We start from the raw sequence: 21,873 nt of genomic DNA, 5'->3' as shown, positions 1-21,873 counted from the left end.
TGTAAACAGACCAGCTATAAAATGAGACCAACTAAAATCAAGATAGATTATAACCTGGCAAGGGAGCAAAATCCAAAGTAGTTCATATATCAAAATGCTGGGTGTGTCAATGTTCTTGTAATTGAATAATCTTGGGAGCAGTTTCATATAAGCTAGTCAGGTAAAGACCATTAAAACACATCATAACCAAGAATCCATTCTAATGCTATTGATAAAGCTAATGATCAAGGAGCTCACCAGATTTTTTTGTTTGCTTGCAGAAAATATATAAGATTCATCTTCAAATACACTTAAGATATTCTTACAAGTTGAACAAAGTAAATATTTCACAGGTCAAGGGAATGGAAATACGTACAACAGTGCCAACTCAAATCTAGGATACGTGCCATGATTCGTGCTTATAAATCACTGATTTTTATTTTTACAGGGTAGCATATAATTTATACATATACGTATCAATTACAGCATTGTATGCTTAATGACATTTTAACTTTGCATTTTGTATTCTGCATTTAATACTCCATAAATTCAGGAAATCCATACCATGCCATTTGTACTTGGAATATTATCATATCCATGGCCACCATCTTCTATTCCATCCATAGCTGCACCTTTTTTAGGAGCATGTGAATTTTGCTCTTTTAAGAATGAAATCTGAAATGAATATATATTATTAAATTCTTCCAAATGTTCACATTGTCTATTTTTTCAGCCACTACCTCTCGAAACTCTGGAATAATATTCCTCTATCCCTCTGTCTTGCCCCTTGCTTCCTCATCTTCAGGTCAAGCCTGAAAACCTTCCTCTTCGACCATGCCTATGTCACCTCTCCCTCCCCCTGCTCAGAGTCGGGCTCTGCCACTGTCAAGTGCTGTGGGACTCCACCCTACATGAGGGGTGCTATAAAATGCAAGTTGTTGGTGTTTTCCTCTAGTCTTCTGAAGTTGCCCACTCTTGCTGGGATAGGATTGCAGCAGCAACCTCTGGTACCCTACCAGATTAACCAATCTTCATAATGTGACCCTAGTGCATTCCGAGACTATTCCACATCATGGCACCACACTGTGAAATTAGTATTAATTCACGAGTTTTACTCTGGTAGCAGTTGAATACACTTCACCTTACTACACTCCAAACTATAAACCTACATCTTGCCAATATAACAGAAGGGATTGGCTGTGTTTTTATTTGATAGAATGCCTCCATGATGCTCAACAAAAAAAACTCACCTCTTTCTCTCGAACTGCTATTTCCTCTTCTAATGCACTAACTCTTTCTAATGCTACTCGTAGCCTCTCCCGTACCTAGAAATAGACACAGGCTCATCATTAACATTCAATACGAGTTGTCATGTATTAACTCTACAGTAAGAAAAGTGTTTTCAAAGTTTGAGTTATGGTAAAAATGGATATCCCACAATAAGGGTGAAGGCCGAAATATTATTTAGTGCGGACTTTGGAGAAAAGATTTAAAAATGCTATAATTTATTAACGAAACTATTTCTTAAAAGTTAGTGAATAATAATCTTAAATTAGTACTTTTATTCATCAATTCATTCATTTCCAGTTGCAAACTATATAATCACATTTACTGCTTTAGAAAATACAATCCGCACAATGACAGTACCTTTTCATCTAAAGCTTTGTGGTGTTCAAACAATGATTTGAGTGCTTTAAGAACTTCTACTTCACTAGATACACCTGCTGGTGACTGAGCTTGCCTCTTCACTACGGTCATTCTGAGTGACCGCTCGTGTCTGGAGACGAGGCATTCGAGGTGTTCTAACAGCAACTGCAAAGCAACCAAAATATTCAGTGAAAACAAAACACGGAATTTAAAACATTTTCAAATTAAATCAAAAAACTCAATTTCTCGTCGGAAACTAACTGCACCCTGAACCAGTTTGAAAATCATTGTTCTATTGCACTATACTGTTCAGCGGTCAATACAGCAACACAACGCAACAAAATCTAACTTTTGTTTTGTTGTTTTTTTTTAAAAATCAGAATGAAGGCTTTCACTAAATACACATATTTAGACACAGAACTATCCGAGGACCTTCAAGTATATTTCTGTGTATATTTCATGAAGGACTAACTGAAGCTTTAAAGGCCTCTAGTTACTGAAACAATCAACTAAATGATTGTATGAAGTGGCAAATGTTTGGAAGAATTTTATCCACAAAAAAAATTGTGGATTTGCTGCATTAAAGATACAAAACAATTAAAAATACTTTGAACATTCTCACGTAGAGCTTACTTACCCGAGTATTATTTCTTTCTGCTTTCAGTTCAGATATTTCTTCCTCTCTTTCTAGCAGCTGTTCTCTGCATACATTTAATTCTTTTGTAAGTGCTGCGAACTCCTGTAAAAAAGAGACCCATTTTAGACTAAAATTTAATCGTCTAAAAAAGTACAAACTAAGCTCTCACTCTCTCTCTCCCCCTCCCCCCCACCCACCCTGATTCCTCACTCCCTCCACCACAAAATAATTAGCGAACAAAATGACATTATTTCTCAGCTTCGGCACACAAGATTTTTTTTCATTGTACTAAATAAAAGCTGCGGGTGTCAGTAATTACAAAAGGACTAAAGCTGACCTCATTAACTTTCCAGAAGAGGGCCAACAACAAAAACAATTTACACAGCACCTTTCATATTGGGAGGACATCACAAAACTCTTGACATAACTGACTGGGAACTACTGGCTGGGATCTGTATCAAGCGGTAGAAGAAATTGAAAATCCAATACTGGCTCTGTATGCAAGAATCAATCCAACTAAAAGGACTGCCAAATTAAGTTTAACACAGATTAAATGCAAGATGTCACATAGATCAAGTAAAATTAGTACAGAAATTACTGTGGGATTTGTGGAAAGAAATCTAGAGGTGTATTTGGCTGCACATGGTGAGCAGTGAGTCAAGTAATTATTGTAAAGAAATTGCATATTCCTTTAATAAAACATGAAACAATTATAATACGTATTCCATAAAGGAAACGAGTCAAAGTTATGCAAGTTAAGCAAACTTACTCTGACAATCCCTCACGGTTCACTATCTACACAATTGGAAAGATGTCAACTCCATTAGGATGTAATGTACTTACTTTGTCAACTGACTTATCAAATCTGTCACTCCGTTACCTACAGCAATAAAGAAATCCATACCAAGCAAAGACCAAGAATCTCTAGTGAATTGAAGTGTAATCCGCAGCAAGAAAGAACCAATGATTCAAGCATCATTTCAATTAAATGCATCTCAACACACTCTAAAGTANTTTTTTTCCTGTATTAGAACATCCAGTCTATCTATTAACTAGGTTTTTGAAATACAAGCAATAATGCAGAAACAACAGAATAAATCAGTTGGTTGTCCTGTTTTTACAGAACAGAAATTTTCACATCAAATTGAAGTTTTAAGTTAAGAGCATCACACAATTCTAAGTTTCATTTAATTTGTACGGCAATGAATCCTAAAAGTAAACCAAAAATTTTTAATAAAGTAACACTAAAACGCTTACAACTTCGGTTCGACAAGGAGCAACGCCATGTTTTAACTTCCACAAGAGGGCACAACGCCTTGCATTCCAGAAGAAACTAAAATGGAATAGCGTAAGCTAGAAAATGCTTATGTGCACGAAAAGACAATTACTGCTTGCAGTATCTGTTCCAAATGTAGTGAAATGTTGTTACCATTGAAGAACAATTACTTCTGGGATCATTTACTATGGTGCCAAGAGAAACGGGACCACAGAGGGGGGGAAAAAAAGTAATGAGTGACAGCCTGGCTCAGTTAGCAGCACTCTCTCCTCCTTCGAATCATGGTCATGGTTTGGGGGTGGGGTGCACCGTTTGAGGTGCTGAATTCAGGTGAGAAGTTAAACCCAAGTCCCACCTGTCTGTTCAGGTGATCATTAAAAATCCCATGTGAAATATGTTGACTAAAGGCCACCATATTAAAAATTGCCTTACTGAGATGAAAGAAGATTTACATGCCCATCTCAAGGCAAAGCCAAACATACTGTAGCAGGTTGCTTGGGGTTTTCTTTGCTCTTGCTCAGACCTTAGCTACGGTGCTACACGGAGTTAACACTCCACATTCTCCATTACCAAACTCAGCAGTAATTGAGTTTGATTTCTAATTTTGTTAGTCACAAAACCCTCTTAAAGGAATTTTCCAAAATAGAAACCGGAGCTATTTGGATGCAGAGGAAGAAACGAAAGTGAGAAGGGTTGAAATCATGTAATGCAGAAAGAATAGATCACATATCTAAAAGCTTTTGGATGAGAACATCATTGAACTGTGTTTCTCCATATTTATAGCAAGATTTTTTAAAAAATCACTGAGGGGTTAGGAATTTTTAGATCCCTAATCTTTTAGACCTAATATATTTTGTAAGAACCACACTAACTGCCTTCCAGCTCCAAAGTTCTTCTCATCATCTCGCTATTTCCCACCCTTCCAATAGATAAATACGCTAAAATGGGTAAATCAACATGCATGGAATATGAATCTCTCTCCACCTCCCACCCCCCCACACTCAAGTATGTAATCATCAGCATGTCAATTTTCCATCTGCAGGCTCATGTCAAATTTCTGATGAAACATGAGCTGATGTTCGACGCACTTTCCATAAACTTTGTAGACATTTCCAGTCCTATTGTAGGGTTCAACAGTAAATAAAACAACACTGTTTTCACAGTGATGCTCCCTGGTTATTAACCAACTTAATGAACCATCTTTCATTTTCGTAGCAACTCATCAAGTCAATGTCTCAAAATGCTGCACAGGTAATTACAACCAAGCGAGGTGACGAAAGAAAAACCTCGAGTCTGGTACAAATTATTCCTGTTAAGTTAAATGAATTCAATTGACTCACATTTGCAATATTCATTAAGAAGAATCTTCAAGAAAGGTGTTCAATCTGTTCAATCTTTTTGACCCCCTTTCAATGTTCAATTCTACATCCCCAATATGCTGTCTCCCCAAATCCACACAACTTTGCTCGCTGAAATTCAAGCTGCAAATTCTACCACAATCTCATAAATCCACGTATGCAGCTGCAGAAACTGTCGCTATTGGTTGACAGGATTGTTTTCTTGGTTGAGATAAATGTGGACTGTACACATGAGGCAACTGGGCTCACATGCTCATATCGAATTAGGAAGCTTACTCGAATATTGAATTAGGGATCTCACTATAAGACCATTGTGCAAACCCTACGATACCCCATCATATTTAGAAAAGTACACAGAATTTGGCTAATTTTAATGGAACTTCCAAGTGTCCAGAAATTTCAGAACAGCCGTGATTAACATGTAATTTGTAGACTTTTGAACTCTATGTAGGTTACAGCAAAGTTAGCTGACAGATGGTAAGCCATGTGTACAGTAACTGAATGCTTAACTACTATTGCGGGCATACAATGACATTAATTATTTACTAACAGGCAATATATCTATGCATGCAAACAGTAGGTGTGGTGAGAAAGGCACCATTTAAGTCTTTCATTTAAATGTAGAAACATAAGCCAGGGCAATAAACAAGTCAAAGGTCAATAGATTTTTCAAAATAGTTATTGTACAAATTCAGTCAATGCAAATTCATAGAATGTTAAAATCAGATAAGCACATTCCTGACCCATTTCAAATCTTAATTTATACCTGGCTTGTTTAATAGCATAATTCTTCCAATTTCCAATTGGAGTCCTGTAGCTCAATGGTTAGAGCACTCGCCTCACAAGTGAGAGACCTGGGTTCGATTCCCAGAAGGGTAAAACCTTGGGCAAGTTTCCTTACTCCGCATGCCTGATAATAATCCCTCAAGAAAACAAATAAAAAAATTAATAATTTGGTCACTCAATCCACGACTGTTTGCAGGACACTTCTGTGCACAATTGGCTGCCGCGTTTTGTCCACAGATATACAGTCAATTCACTTGACAGTATATTCCGTGAAGCGCTTTGAGACATCTAGAAGACGTGAAAAGTGCTGTATCAAATGCAAGGGAAGGGATTTTTCAACCTACACCATGCAATTGGATTCCACTATAGTTTAGCAGAATGTCTACACTAGCATAAAAGTGGTTATTCGTAAAATCCCTATAAACTTAGTTCACATTAAATATTAGTAGGCCTAAAATGATAATCATTGTGAAAGAGTAATACTACCATATTTTTGCCATGTTTAGCTCTGTACTGATGAGTTAACATTCTACAGTCCCACCATTTCACCTTTAGCCTATCATGTTTTCTTTTCTCATTTGGCGGCTAATTAATCAACTGCAGTGCTTTGAGGTGTCTCTTCGATGTGTTAAGGAGCGATATCAAATGCAACGATTATTATTATAAATTCTCAAGATACCATTCAGTTATGCAACACAATTAACCTGCCCATTGGCATCTTCTCGCCTTCAGAGTGGGAACTCCAGTACTAGTCACTCATTCCTTTTGGCTGATATTCATTTTTGTATAGGTATCCTGGCCAGTTTCCATGCCTTTGCAAGCTCTTAGATTCATCCAGCTTGAATACTCGCCTTACACCCACCTTTTCATTTCCCCTCAAGCAATCATCTCTCCTCCCATATTGCTATTGAAGCTCAAATCTATTTTTGAAAGAGAAATACATTTCTTCCACCTTTTTCTTGATCCCACTCACCAGGCAATTTGCCGGATACATCAACTTGCCCACCATTTTCGCACCTCACTGTCAAATGTCCCCTATTTCAGTCTTCTTTCAGTCTCTGTGCTCATTCTTGTTCTACAGGCATAATCATGAATTTTTTGGGGAAAAAAATAGTGTTGCATCATCACTCGTTTCTGTTCACACCCAGTTCCTTTGTCCTCATTCGAACAGCAGTCAAAGATACAATGAAGGGTTAAACATTCCAAGTGAATTGCAAAGTCAATTCTTATCCTTAAACATTCATACCTGCTGCCTGCCTTTTGTGTTTTGCATTAAAAGACTGAAAATGTGTCTGCCAAGATGAAGCCTTAGTAGACTGCTGCCTTCACCTCAAACCATTCTGATATTTTCCATTAATTTAATCTTCTAAAAGTCTTTGCTGCTTAATAGATCTTCTTTAGGCACCTGGGAATCCTTCCAGCTGCTCCAAGACACCATTTTACAAGTTATATGTCTGTTTAAAGACAACAAAATACAACCTATTTTTTTTCTCATCTATTTCTGTCCCAACCTAAATTTCTCCCTGTCATGACTCATTTTTTTTTAAAAACCACGGCTCCCCCTCGCCACTCCTTTATTCCAAATCGTTTCTGCCCACATGCAGTTTCCTCTGCAGCTATCTTTCTTTAAACATTCTCCATCAGAATCAAAGTCTTTGACCCGTCATCTCTCCCATCTTTCTATTTAGATTGACAACATCCCTTCCTATCTCCAGGACAGCCACTCTTCAATCCTCTCTCTCGACGCTAGGTCAGCTAAGAGGAGCGATTGGCCACTCACCACCGCCTTAAACTGTATGAGCTTTGTTCAGTCTTTCAGTGCAATAATTCATATTTGTAATCATTCTCGGCTTGTTTCCCCCTTGCCAGTTTCACCCACATTTAAAACAATGGTCAGTTTCAATTTCAGCTCCTCAATACAGCCTTGTTTTGTACACAGATCAGAATTTCTATTTCTAATTGCTCAGCAAAGACACAAAAGAAAGCCTCATCAAAAATGTAAAAGGGTAATGAAGCTTCTCCATGGCAATCAGTACCATCTGACATTTAGACCTTATGACTTCAACAACTGCAACACATTTTACAAAATGACCACATGAACTAAAAAGAATTGCCCAAAGGAACAGAGGTAAAATAATTAATGCAACAACTGACTCCTTGAACCACTCATGGAGAAACTCAGTGGCATGTAGTGACTGACCATTACTGGACAACAAACAACTAGAATTTGCACAAAGACTGGATGATGCTCTGCTACAAACCATTCTGCAGTTGAATAGCCTGCTTACACTCACTGTGAGGGTCGATGTATAAATAGTGGCCACTACAGTAAGTGCACCCATCCACAAGGCCCTCCTTTCACGCGTTCCTGCACTGAATTGCTCTGTAACAATTGGATTTCTGTCCATACGAGCCAAGAATAGTCTAAAGAAAAACAAAGAGTTCTAAGAATCATAATAAATGCACTTTTCCGTCTATTAAAATTGAATTATACGTTTTTCATTGAATTTAGAACTTGGTGGATTAGAAACTCGTGAGTTTTTCAACGGAGTAATAATAATAGTGGTAATCCTTGCGTTTGATGTAGCGCCTCATCACATTGTTGAGTCATCTTAATTTGCATTGTTGGATCCAAAATACTACAGCACTCGTGGCCAATGTGCATCCATCTTTTCCACCGAATGTGAAGAAAATTGAAAAGCCTCCACGCTTAATTTTATTGGAAGTATTTCCTCAACAATCTCTTGGGCTCTTTAACTGTTCTTCAAAATATATTCAGCCTGGACCCCACCTACACACAATCCACTTCCACACTTCAGTACTTATTCCAAAGTAAGACATATAATGTTTAAATGCAATCTGCAACACACAGCAGATCACCAGGTTCTCTCTTAAGTTTCAGAATGCCTCAACTTATTAAGACGACTAGAATCCAAATGCAACATTTACAAACTGACATTTTAAAACTTATGGAGTCCGTCGACTTTTTCATAATTATGCTTCAGACAAAGATTTACCCAGCTAGGTAAGGGTCATTTGCCTCATTAGGATTCAGGAAACCAACGCACAGGACAACCAAGCCCCAACTACATTCAAGTAAAATTGAATTATTGAGCAGATTTACCATAATTGAAAAGCATAACCATGTTATAACTAGGGTTAAATCATACACCATTTGTAGCAACAGTTTAACTTTAGTTTTGGCGTATGGAAATTCACATTTGTATAAATAAAATCACCCTCCTGTCGCAGACAGCTGTGGTATGGTAATAGACATATTCATTGTCTACTGAAATGAAAAAAATCTTCAGTAGGGCACTTGGGTTCCAAATCCCATTTATAGGCAGAAACTCTTGATAATAATACCAAAACACCAATTGAATAANTTTTTTAATGTCCCTCATTCTAGATAAACTTGCTATTTTTTTTTAAAAAAAACGAATTGGGTAGCAATACATTTTTAAACAATTGAATCAATAATATTACAAAGTCTAATCCAAATAAATGTAATGTGTTATTTAGAAGGTGATCGAAGAGTCCTTGAGCCAGTTCAGGTCTAAGGCCGTATTTCAAACTCAATGCATTAAATAAACTGCTATTTAGTTTAATTGGTACAGCACTGAATGGTTTAGAATGTTGCTTTTCAAGTTATTTAATTAAAGTACTGATAGGAAAATACAAGTAGGGTTTTGGCAAGAATCCAGGAGGGAATCTGAAGCTGACTTGCATATTCATATTCCCTTTCTGAAACGCAGCACACCGAGTGAGGTAGGTTTGCAATCAATTTCAGTACAATAGATCAGATGACATCGCACTTGAACCTCCATTTCCTACAAATATTATGTAACCGTTAGCAGAGAAAAGAGCAGATAAGGGAACACTACATCCCCAAACCCATCTAATTTTAAACAGATGACAAGACTTCAAAAGTATTTGTTCTGGTTGCTTCCATCTGAATAAATTTTCTAATAATACTACCTCAACTATGCTTCATAAAAGATGCATAGGAATCAGCAAAGAATAAAGGCAAGCAGTTTTAGGTTTTCATTTGTCTATGCATAGCTCTCTGAAGTAGATCAATATTTCAGACAATACTTATACATTAAAACAAACCCAAGAAGCAACACAAACAGATATAGTTAACTGACCATGCAGGAAAGTGACTACAGTATTTGCACTTTCAATTACTTTGGTAGAATACTGGAAGTACAAAGATAAAAATTGACTAAATCCCAATAAAAATACCACGTACAGCAAAGTACACCTGAACCGGCATACAGGACATTGGTTTAACGACACAAGGGGCCCTTTGCCACACATGCTCGAGACACATTTTTAAAATCCTTGTTAATAAGTATGATAGTTAGATCTGAATTTGTCAGCAAACCTAACTGCTCGTCTTACTGCCCTTAGGTTTTATAATTTCAAACGCTTGAATGACCTGTTTTCCTTTCAACTGCTTCAATACAAGTTGTACAGCTGAGACAGACAGTAGCTCACTGAAGGAAAACACAATGCAGGTCTACAAGAACAATCTACTGCCACGCCACGATATGATCATTCAATTGTAGGTCCTGTATCCAAAAACCATGATGCATACGAAAAGATATTTCACTGTACTTCCAGCAAATTAAAGTGCTCAGCTGCCCACACAAACAAGTCCCAACTTCTTTGAATATTTTACTAAACCTACTTATCAAGATCTTGCACTGTCTAGAACCCTAACATAATGTGTGAACAATACAGCAACAAGGGTGTTACTGACTAAGCCATGGGGAAGATCTTTTTAAAAAAAGAACATTTTACAAATACAGAAGTTGTACAGAAGAATTTTGATTAAGCCATCGAAGATGTTGCACTCAAAGTCTGCACAGCTCTCAAAACATGCACACCTTTTCCTTTCAATAAGCTGCCAAAAGGTTTACGTTAATAACGTGGAGTCCTGTAGCTCAGGGGTTAGAGCACTCGCTTTGCAAGCGAGAGATCTGAGTTCAACTCCAGGCAGAGGGCGAAACCTTGGCAAGTTTCCTTACTCCACACAGAGCCTAATAATAATCCCTCCAAAACCAAAAACAATAATAAATTGGTCATTTTCAATCCACGACTGTTTGTGGGACATTGCTGTGCGCAATTGGCTGCCGCGTTCGCCCACAAATATACAGTCAATTCACTTTACAGTGTGGTCTGTGAAGCGCTTTGGGACGTCCTCTCCACGTGAAAAGCGCTATATCAAATGCAAGGATTATTATTATTATTATAATAATGATGGAGATGCTACTTATTGCAATATTTATACCACAAGTAAAGCAGCTAGCATAACTTTCACAAGTGACAAACAAGAGGATTATAGACCATATTAATGCCTACCTTTTGACAACCAATGTTTCTTTATACTCTAAGTGCTTGCATTTCAAAACTAGTTTTAAATTTGAAGCTCGTCAACACGATTGGGAAGGATGAGCAGAAGCAGGCGAGGCAATGTTACAATTGTGTAGATTAGGGTCTATCTATATGTTAAGTATTCATTACATCACACGTAACTAATGCACTACAAGATCAGAAGTCAATCTTCATTAATTTTAGCATACTATTGAGTATTCCCTCTGGAATCTCACACAAGGAAGTTTGCTCCAGGCACCTGTTCTACGAAGAACGTAGAACATTGTTCCATTATTGTTCCTTTTCCTAAATGCTTACTTTCTCCGGTTGAAAAGAAGAAGGAGAAATTGAACTGGAGTCTTGCGCGCAGAAAATGAGAAAGTAAGGCAGCCAGTCAATGCTTTCCAAAGTTCAGGAGTTAAATAATTTTAAAAAGGGCGAATCTTAAGTAACCCCAGCTTGCTTTTTATGCACTCATTTTCAGGGAGGAAGGAGTTTAAAATGGATTGACAAAAATTACAACGGAATCTTATCCATTGACTAAACTACAGCTGGTATAACAAAACCCTTCCCTAATCTTATGTCAAGATTCCCCAGAGAAGAAGAGTTGATGAGGTATGATAATAAGCATTTAAAAAGACAAAAACAAGTTGCAATAAGAAATAAGAGACGTGTACAGTGAAATGTACCACAACCTATTATTTACTTGTGCTCCAAGAGTTAAGTTAAGAGCAGAACCTCAAAATAATTTGTGAATACAGAAGCCATAAAACGCACGACAGGAGTAGAGTATACATCTTTAACCTAAAATACAAAACTATTGCGCTTCAAAGCTTCTCATCATATTTGGCTCAATAAAATAATTTATAGAATCAAGAACTTCTTTACTCAAACTTGTCTCAAAACACACATGATCTTAACAAAATAAAGCAGTCAACTGGGCCACTCACTCAAAGAGAACTTAAAACACTACAACCACAGATGATTCCCTGCACAAGAGGATATTGTGTACTAAAATCTGCCGTGTAAATCGTTTAATCATGAGATTTGGATTAAGTATTGGGTACTTAGCAATAACAATAATCCTTGCATTTGATATAACGCCTTATCATATCGTCGACACGTCTCAAAGCACTTCACAGGATATACTGTGGATGAAACGTGGCAGCCAAATGCGCACAGCAATGTCCCACAAACAGCCATGAAGTTAGTGACCAATTTTATTTGGGGGATTTGTTGGTTAGGAAACCAGGAGAAATTCCCTTTTCTTTTCAAATGGAGCCGTGGGATCTTAACATCCACCTGAACAGGCAACCAGTACCTCGGTTTAATGTCTAAAAGAGTGAACTCAGCTCCTTGAACGCATTTACACTACAGATTCATAAATTTCATTTAAAAATACACACCCTTGATATGCTTGTTTATAATTCCAAATTTGAGTGAGGGTTTCTGAGTGAGGGTTTAAGTCCATCTCTTAATGCTGGTGTAAGATGAGCTGAGGTAAAACTACGCAGTCCATTCAATTGCCCCACTCCTCTTGTTCAATCCACACTAAATTCAACACCAAGACACATAAAATGGTATTAACTGCACACCACCATCAAGATAAAAATTAAAGAACCCATATAAAAAGGGATTGACAAGTTATTTCAAGCAATGCAGCTTCTTTCTAGACCGCACTTTTCCTTCACAAAGGACTCATTGACTAATCAACTGTATATAGGCTAATTAATTTCATGGTCTTTTTATACGTATTACATGCTCCCTTTGGGGTGATTTCATGTAATAACAGCAATTCACAGCAGTAAACCAGAAAAAAAATGAAATGTGAATTCAATCTCACACAAGCATTTTCACATCGGTTATTGATGTCTGCAGAAACACTGCAAGACTCAAACTGTCCACTCACCAGTGCTGACAATGACAGATACTTTACACTCAAATTCTCTGAGAAAGCTAATTTTGCCTTACCTTTGCGAATTTTAAACCAGAGAATTCACTTCAAACAGACGCATTTACCTTTTGTAATCCCACATTGACAGCAAATAATTGGGAGCGATTGATTTAATCAAACCAAACTGCACAGAATCATTCTCTTGCTCTGTCTAAACTTCCTAGCATTTGAATTTTAAAGACCAAAAAAATCTTTACACAATTCTTCGGAGCAAATTACGAACCGTTGCAGTAAGAATTACGTAGCTCCTTTTTGCCCTTGCCATCTTGTCAACACATATATACTCTCCCATTCAATGTTCCAGTGGTGTGACACTGCAGCAAGCTACAGGGAAACAATTCATAAAATATATTCCTTTAAAAAAATATATTCCACTTTTCACGCACATCACTAAATAGGCCACTTCCTTTTACAGCACAGAGAGGAAAACCTATTTAACGTTCACTCAAAAAACAAAACAGCGGTATTAATCTAAAGAAATTCTTGCAAGAAAATGGACAAGAAATTAAATTTGCGGTGAGACCCACTTCGGTAACACCTCATACCACAAGCTAAAACTCTTGCAATTATACAATCTAGATCAATGGAATGAAAATGACAGTGACTGTGGTTTGCTATATGGTCCTGAATTACAATAGAAATGGATAGAGCATTCAAAAATACACAACCTACTGCCAAAGGGAAATTCAGATGAAGCTAATTATCTTGAGCAATGATGGTGTCAATGGTTACCTTAATTCTAAGGGTTAAATCCACAGAACGAATGCTGGGTACAGTTTAGGTGGACATATCTATGGATGGAACGGTAGAAGCTACAACAGCCATTTGGTGACTTGAAAGAGCTTCCCATTCGGTTCAATCTTCTGTTAAACAAACAGTGAACTTAATTTGATAGCCAACCCCGACCCGCCAAAATGCTTCATTTGATGTAAACTCTTTCTATACAGTACATATTGATCTGCTTTGGTGTTGTGCTGCACAAGTTCATTCAGAAGTATGAACTCCAAGCACCACAAGCACAACAACAGTTATGATAATCGATCGGAATAAACGAAAAGGATGTCAGTTTTGTATTGAGGTACATTTTTCATCGCACCTACAACAATTCCCGCTCAATCTCAGAACGCAGACTACGCTGGGCTTTCAAGAGAACTGAGAAGGAAGGAAGAAAATGCTCAACTATATTTTGTGCTAGAAGTTAGTTGTATTTTTAATTAATTAACAGCTTTCAAAACCTTGGAGCCACCATGGCCAGAGTTTATACCCATCTACTGGCAATCAATCCCCTTAGAATTGGATTTATGTTCTCATATAATTAGTAACAGGATGCTACAAAGTATTTGCTTTAACCTGTCTTTATAATTGTCAGGGAGTGCAAATGTTTAGCAAACCTCATACTGTGGGCAAGTTGAAACTGTACAGTCAAACCCAATTATGTTTGTAAACTACCAACTTAAATCCTGAACCGATATCCGCAACAATGTTTTACATGTAGTAAACTGGTGAGAAAGATTTAAAAACACATCACGAATGAGTACTTAAGTATCATTTAAACACAATTTAAACTTATGGGCTGAAATCCCAGTTCGCCACTCATTACACATGGCGCTTTTAGTGACGTCGGCCGCTAATGCAATTTCCGCACTTAATAATCGTTTATCGTCCAATGTGCGACATGTAATAGTCTAGAGAAAAGTCAGCTGTTGTCATGCACTGCATATTGCATACAAAAATAGGTTACCGGCTAGTGGTCTACATAAAATAAGCCACCTGTGGTACTTATGAGCTAAGCAGTTATACTTGGTGGTTTATTTACAGTAGACCACAGATGCTATATTATTTATACACTGGAAATCTACCACTTGAATGGGCACTTTAAATTGCTCACTACATTTTAATGACATCATGACTGACAGAGATCGACCTATACTACAGTCTCGGCACACTGTGCAACCAGCTGTAAGTTCTGAATTGCATTTGCCCTTAATGATTAAATCACAAAGAGCTAATTGTTTTACAAATTATGTCTTTGTCCATTTACAGTATCTGCAGTAATAATCCAAGTCTACGTTGTAACAGTGACCTGCCAGTCTGAATTACTACATTTTTAAACCAAACCCTACAAAGTCTCTCTCATATGAGGTTTGCGGACACGAGCAACTATAACAAGAATTATTGATCCATTGATTATTGATACATATATTGATCCCTCAGTAGCGTCGGTAATTTGTGAACATTCCTGTTTAAAGAGGGAATGAGTCCAGGAAATTAACAAATCAACTGCAGGCTATTAGATGGTAAAACAGCATCAAAATGATTGGAAAAGTTTCTCTTGATGAATTAGTTTGACAAAGGCTTGCGGTCTGCGTTTGTGTTATCATTGTAACCTAGCACCAATATCTTCTCATTGTGGACAATCACAGTATGGTGCTAAAAAGATAACGCAACCATACAACTTCAATCAAAAGGCAAACAATAAACAACACAGCAATGATTATACATCTGCCTTTTACAAATGCAATGCCCACTTAAGAGACACAGAACTGAGTGATCTGATATCCTGGATCTTTCACAGTCTAACAGAGCAAATGTAATCACCTAACCAACAGTACTCACTGTGATCAAAAAAAGGTTCGGGTGCACCCAGTGCCAAATACAGTAATACATTGTGCCCATACGATAAGCTGTTAAAAAGTATCTGAAAACCAGAAGCACAATTCAATGTAATAATAAAAATAATAATAAAAAAAATTCACTCTCAGTCTCTCTGCTCTTTCCCCATCCACTTTTACTGGTTCCAGACCAATTAGCTAAAAAGAATTCTAGGTCTCGTAGAGGGACCAGATGCATTGCAAAAACCCAATGTAAATATTCCGTGTCGTTTTGCAGAACAGGATGCAGTTTGATTTTTTTTCAGGTGCTCTGAACGATGCATAGTACAGCAAAACCTGCACCTTGTTCTTAAAAGTTAAATTTGTGCAGTACTTCATTCCGCACAAGGACAAAAATTCCTGTGACTTACTTGTTACAAAAACTGTATTAAACACACCATACCCATTCAGTTATACTGACAGTAATTCTAAAGGCTATGAAACCAAATCCCCAAATCCCACTTAACAACTAGATCTGGAATGGATCTAATGTGCTGCTTAAATTTTAGAAATGTGCCACTTACGCTCACAATAAAACGTTTATCTTTACAAACTCTTCTCAAGTCATCCATCCCACCTCACCACAGCTGCACCCCTTGTCACATTATGTAGTGGTCACGGGATGATGGGGAGGGTTGAGAGGAAGGGGGGAGGAGGAAAGATAAGGAGTGGGAAACATCACCCTTGATCTCAGCGCCTTGGGACGTCCTTCCGACGTGAAAGGCGCTCTATAAATGTAATTTTGCTGTTGTTGTTGTCATTATTTCCCGTCAAATCATCTCCAGATCGCTCTATGCCGAAGATTAGGATTATTATTAAATTGCGTTTCATTATTCCACAGCTAATTATTACTCTGAAATTGAAACCGGACACTTCAGTGACCGAATGTTCTTCCTCTGTTTGATGCAAAATTTTAGTTAAATAACAACAACATCCACTTTGCATTTATGTTCAAATTATTATACATCTGTTAGATGTAGCTTTTTTGATCAATTCTGATCTACAGTTACTGAAATTCAACTACCCTCATACAAACTTTACTATTTTCAGTATTATATAAAGGCCTGGCCGCTTACGACAGCTTGATCTCTCCATCTCTCTGGCATTTAATAACATCCAATTTACATTAGCCACTGTAAAGCATTGATGGAACTACATCAACTCCACAGCAAATCTACGACGGCAATTGACATTCAATAAAACAGTACAAAAGGCACTTTTGTTTTTAACATTGGTCGATGTTTATAGTACCAGAATTTAAACAAACAAAAAGGCCTGCTCTGGACAGTTCATGAAGCACCCATTGGGAGAAATACTTCCAATAGTTTGCCCTCTTCCTCTCTCTCTCTCTGCACTGAAAGCAGTTTCTCCTTCTCCCAACATTTGAGGCAAATAATTCCAAAGGTCCAGCTCTTGCCCGACACTCCTGATCAGTGTTGCTCTTGCCATTTTGTTTACAGATGTGTGTGTGTAAGTAAAAAAAAACCAGAAAGCTGGGCAAGAAGAGAGGGGGTATGTGCATAAATCAGTTTCATTTATACTCTGCAAATACAGAAACAGCAAGAATAAAACTTACCCTCTCTCCCACACACACACACCAGAGTGAGATGATTTATTTTATTTCTCCCTGGGTAACATTGATCCAGAAACACAACACCCAGATTTTTAAAACACACACAACACAGAGGGAGGAATTGGGGGGGGAAGGGGGGGAGAGGGAGAGAGAGGAGAGGGGCAGAGGAGGGAGAAAAGAGGGGAGAAGAGGGGAGGGAGAAAAGAGGGGAGAAGAGGGGAGGGAGAAAAGAGGGGAGAAGAGGGGAGGGAGAAAAGAGGGGAGAAGAGGGGAGGGAGAAAAGAGGGGAGAAGAGGGAGGGAGAAAAGAGGGGAGAAGAGAGGAGGGAGAAAAGAGGGGAGAAGAGAGGAGGGAGAAAAGAGGGGAGAAGAGAGGAGGGAGAAAAGAGGGGAGAAGAGAGGAGGGAGAAAAGAGGGGAGAAGAGGGGAGGGGGGAAAGAGGGGAGAAGAGAGGAGGGAGAAAAGAGGGGAGAAGAGAGGAGGGAGAAAAGAGGGGAGAAGAGGGGAGGGGGAAAGAGGGGAGAAGAGAGGAGGGGGGAAAGAGGGGAGAAGAGAGGAGGGAGAAAAGAGGGGAGAAGAGGGGAGGGGGGAAAGAGGGGAGAAGAGAGGAGGGGGGAAAGAGGGGAGAAGAGAGGAGGGGGGAAAGAGGGGAGAAGAGGGGAGGGGGGAAAGAGGGGAGAAGAGAGGAGGGAGAAAAGAGGGGAGAAGAGGGAGGGAAAAAAGAGGGAGAAGAGGGGAGGGGGAAAGAGGGGAGAAGAGAGGAGGGGGGAAAGAGGGGAGAAGAGAGGGGGAGAAAGAGGGGAGAAGAGAGGAGGGAGAAAGAGGGGAGAAGAGGGAGGGGGAAAGAGGGGAGAAGAGAGGAGGGGAGAAAAGAGGGGAGAAGAGAGGAGGGGGGAAAGAGGGGAGAAGAGAGGAGGGAGAAAAGAGGGGAGAAGAGAGGAGGGAGAAAAGAGGGGAGAAGAGGGAGGGGGGAAAGAGGGAGAAGAGAGGAGGGAGAAAGAGGGGAGAAGAGGGAGGGGGGAAAGAGGGGAGAAGAGAGGAGGGAGAAAAGAGGGGAGGGGTAGGAAAGAAGAGGGGGGAAGGATAGGGAGAAGGGGGGAGAGGGAGAGAAGTCACTCCCTGAGAGGTAAAGAGAGAGAGAGACACAGACACACAAAGGCCTCGCTGGTCTCCCCACAGCCTCAGACACCGGTCTCTGTTTACAAGCTGCCCCGACCGTCCCCGGGGTGTGTGTGGGGGGGTGTGTGGGTGTGGGTGTGTGTGAGGGTGTGTGTGAGGGTGTGTGTGAGGGTGTGTGTGTGTGGGTGTGTGTGGGTGTGTGTGAGGGTGTGTGTGTGGGGGGGTGTGTGGGGGGGGTGTGTGGGTGTGTGTGGGTGTGTGAGGGTGTGTGTGAGGGTGTGTGTGAGGGTGTGTGGGGTGTGTGTGTGTGAGGGTGTGTGTGGGTGTGTGAGGGTGTGTGTGTGTGAGGGTGGGTGTGTGTGTGAGGGTGTGTGTGAGGGTGTGTGTGTGTGTGGGGGTGTGTGTGAGGGTGTGTGTGTGTGTGGGTGTGTGTGAGGGTGTGTGTGAGGGTGTGTGTGAGGGTGTGTGTGAGGGTGTGGGTGTGTGTGAGGGTGTGTGTGTGGGTGTGTGTGTGTGTGTGTGTGTGTGTGTGAGGGTGTGTGTGAGGGTGTGTGTGAGGGTGTGTGTGTGGGGGGGTGTGTGAGGGTGTGTGTGAGGGTGTGTGTGTGTGAGGGTGTGTGTGTGTGTGGGGGGGGGGGGTGTGTGAGGGTGTGTGTGAGGGTGTGTGTGTGTGTGAGGGTGTGTGTGAGGGTGTGTGTGAGGGTGTGTGAGTGTGTGTGTGTGTGGGTGTGTGTGAGGGTGTGTGTGAGGGTGTGTGTGTGTGTGTGAGGGTGTGTGAGGGTGTGTGGGTGTGTGTGTGGGTGTGTGTGAGGGTGTGTGTGAGGGTGTGAGGGTGTGTGTGAGGGTGTGTGTGTGTGTGGGTGTGTGTGGGTGTGTGTGTGAGGGTGTGTGTGTGAGGGTGTGTGTGTGTGTGAGGGTGTGTGTGAGGGTGTGTGTGGGTGTGTGTGAGGGTGTGTGTGAGGGTGTGTGTGAGGGTGTGTGTGTGTGGGTGTGTGTGAGGGTGTGTGTGTGGGTGTGGGTGTGGGTGTGTGTGAGGGTGTGTGTGAGGGTGTGAGGGTGTGTGTGAGGGTGTGTGAGGGTGTGTGTGTGAGGGTGTGTGTGGGTGTGTGTGAGGGTGTGTGTGTGTGGGTGTTAGGGTGTGTGTGAGGGTGTGTGTGAGGGTGTGTGTGTGGGTGTGTGTGAGGGTGTGTGTGTGTGTGGGTGTGTGTGAGGGTGTGTGTGAGGGTGAGGGTGTGTGTGAGGGTGTGTGTGAGGGTGTGTGTGTGGGTGTGTGGGTGTGAGGGTGTGTGTGTGTGAGGGTGTGTGTGTGTGTGTGAGGGGTGTGTGTGTGAGGGGTGTGTGTGTGGGGTGTGTGTGGTGTGTGTGAGGATGGGGTGTGTGTGTGTGAGGGTGTGTGTGTGTGTGTGAGGGTGTGTGTGTGTGAGGGTGTGTGTGTGTGAGGGTGTGGGTGTGTGGGTGTGTGTGAGGGTGTGTGTGTGTGAGGGTGTGTGAGGGTGTGTGTGAGGGTGTGTGTGTGTGTGTGAGGGTGTGTGTGTGTGAGGTGTGTGTGTGTGTGTGTGTGTGTGTGAGTGTGTGTGTGGGGGTGTGTGTGAGGGTGTGTGTGAGGGTGAGGGTGTGTGTGTGAGGGTGTGTGTGAGGGTGTGTGTGTGGGGGGGGTCCCCTCACCTGGGGTAAGGCGGTGTTGAGCTGTCTCTGCAGGGAGTCCCTGTCGTGCGCGGCCTCCAGCAGCCGGGCCTGGCTGAGGGTCAGCGACTCCTGGGTCTCCCGCAGGGTCTCCAGCAGCTTGTCCCGCTCGTCCAGCATATTGACCATCAGCTGCTCGAAGTTGGCCTCGGTCTCGGGGCCGAACTGGGAGCCGCGCTGCGTCAGCGAGTCCTCGCTGATGGTCGGCATCACCTCGCACATCATGGTGGGGCCTTCCCCTCCCCTCCCTCTCCCCTCCTCCCTCTTTCTCTCTCTCCCTCTCCCCTCCCTCTCTCTCTCCCCCTCTCTCTCCCTCTCCCCTCTCCCCTCCTCTCTCTCTCCCTCTCCCCTCCTCTTTCTCTCTCTCTCTCTCCCCTCCTCCCTCCCTCTCCCCCTCCTTCTCCCTCTCCCCTCCTCCCTCCCTCTCCTCCTTCTCTCTCTCCCTCTCCCCCTCCTCTCTCTCTCCCCTCTCCTCCTCCTCTCTCTCCCCTCCTCCCTCTCTCCTCCTTCTCTCTCTCCCTCTCCTCCTCTTTCTCCTTCTCTCCCTCCTTCCCCCGTTCTCTCCTCCTCCTCCTCCTTTCCCTCCCTCCCTCCTTCTCTGCTTTCCTCTCCTCCTTTCCCTCCCTCCTCCCTCTCTCCTCTCCTCTCTTTCACTCCCTTTTCCTCTCCCCTTTTTTCTTTCCTTCCTTCCTTCTCTTTCACTCTCTTCCTCCTCTCCTTTTCCCCTTCTCCGGTGTCCGGGGCGGTGGTCGGTGGGGGAGTGGGAGTGGGAGAGTGTGGGGGGGGGAGGGAGGGAGGGAGAGGCCTGCGCTGCTCACACAGGCCTCAGCATCGAGTGAGAGGGGAGACGGGGGGAGTGTGGGGGGGTGGGGGTGGGGGGTGTGTGGGGGGGGGGTCGAGGTGGGTCGTCACCGGGCGGCGACTGAGGGAGGGAGGGGAGGGAGGCCCGGGCTCGGCCTGGCCGGGGCTGGAGCTCTCACCGGGGGGGGGGGGGCGGCCTCCCCTCCTGACAACACCCGGGACCCGGGACCCCGGACAGGGCTGAGCCGAACAGCCGCCTCTGGGCTCCGGCCCTGTGGGTGGGGGTGTGGGGGGGGAGAGGAGGGGGGGGGGATGGGGACAACACTCTCTCTCTCTCTCCCTCTTTCCTTCTCTATCTTCTCTCTCTCCTTCTCTCTCTCCCTCTCCTTCCCGAGCCACAACACAGCAGCCTTCACCCCCCCCCCCCACACCCCCCTCCCCACACACACACACACACACCCTTCCCCTCCTCCCTCCCTTCCCTCCCAATCCCAGTGGCTCCTCTTCACATCCCTCTCTCTCTCTCTCTCTCTGTCTCTCCTTCTGTTCTTTCTTTCTTTCTCTCTCTCTTCAGCCACTTCTTCTTTTTCTTCTTCTTCTCCTCCTCCTCCACCGTTGACGTCTAACGATTCCCTCCTTCCTTTCTTTCTCTCTCTCCCCCCCTTATCAGCCCCTCTTCCCTCCCTCCCCTCCCCAGGGAAAGGGCTGATATACACCCCCACACCCCACACCCCACCCATCCCATCCCACACCCAGAATATTTTTTTTTGGGGGTGGGGGGTGGGACTCATTAAAATAATAAATAATAATAACTTTTTACGTCGCAAGAGGCGGAACGAACGCCTGCGGCGTAAGGGGGTTCCGCGGTTCGCAAGCGATTCCCGGGCGCAGGGCGCAACGTTGGGGAAGTCCAATAATAATTATAATAGTCATGATGATGGTGATGATGATGATGGTGATGATAATAATAATAATAATCCTTCCATTTGATTGCAGCGCCTCATCCCGTCTTCGAGACGTCTCAAAGCGCT

The 21,873-nt window shown here is 42.0% G+C and overlaps 1 protein-coding gene across 23 annotated transcripts in view; it reads right to left on the bottom strand.

Moving 5' to 3' along the window:
* LOC103175020 (liprin-alpha-1) overlaps positions 1–20,323 on the bottom strand; it is a 47,053-nt gene extending 26,730 nt beyond the window's left edge. For 13 of the 23 annotated variants that reach the window (XM_042341441.1, XM_042341452.1, XM_042341446.1 and 10 more), the window contains exons 1-5: positions 20,024–20,323; positions 2,264–2,365; positions 1,627–1,791; positions 1,230–1,304; positions 544–654 (exon numbers count right to left, since the gene is read on the bottom strand). In XM_042341441.1, the coding sequence (XP_042197375.1) occupies positions 544–654; positions 1,230–1,304; positions 1,627–1,791; positions 2,264–2,365; positions 20,024–20,266 (696 nt within the window). In that variant the 5' untranslated portion in view covers positions 20,267–20,323. The remainder of the gene's footprint in view (positions 1–543; positions 655–1,229; positions 1,305–1,626; positions 1,792–2,263; positions 2,366–20,023) is intronic. The other 10 variants (XM_042341454.1, XM_042341456.1, XM_042341459.1 and 7 more) reach the window with 1 other exon arrangement.
* Between the last annotated feature and the right edge of the window lie 1,550 nt (positions 20,324–21,873).

This window comes from Callorhinchus milii, unplaced genomic scaffold (genome assembly GCF_018977255.1).
Source record: "Callorhinchus milii isolate IMCB2004 unplaced genomic scaffold, IMCB_Cmil_1.0 Scaffold17, whole genome shotgun sequence".
Taxonomy (NCBI): Eukaryota; Metazoa; Chordata; class Chondrichthyes; order Chimaeriformes; family Callorhinchidae; genus Callorhinchus; species Callorhinchus milii.
Note: the sequence above shows the minus strand (reverse complement) of the source record. Positions and strands in the feature narration are given on the sequence as shown.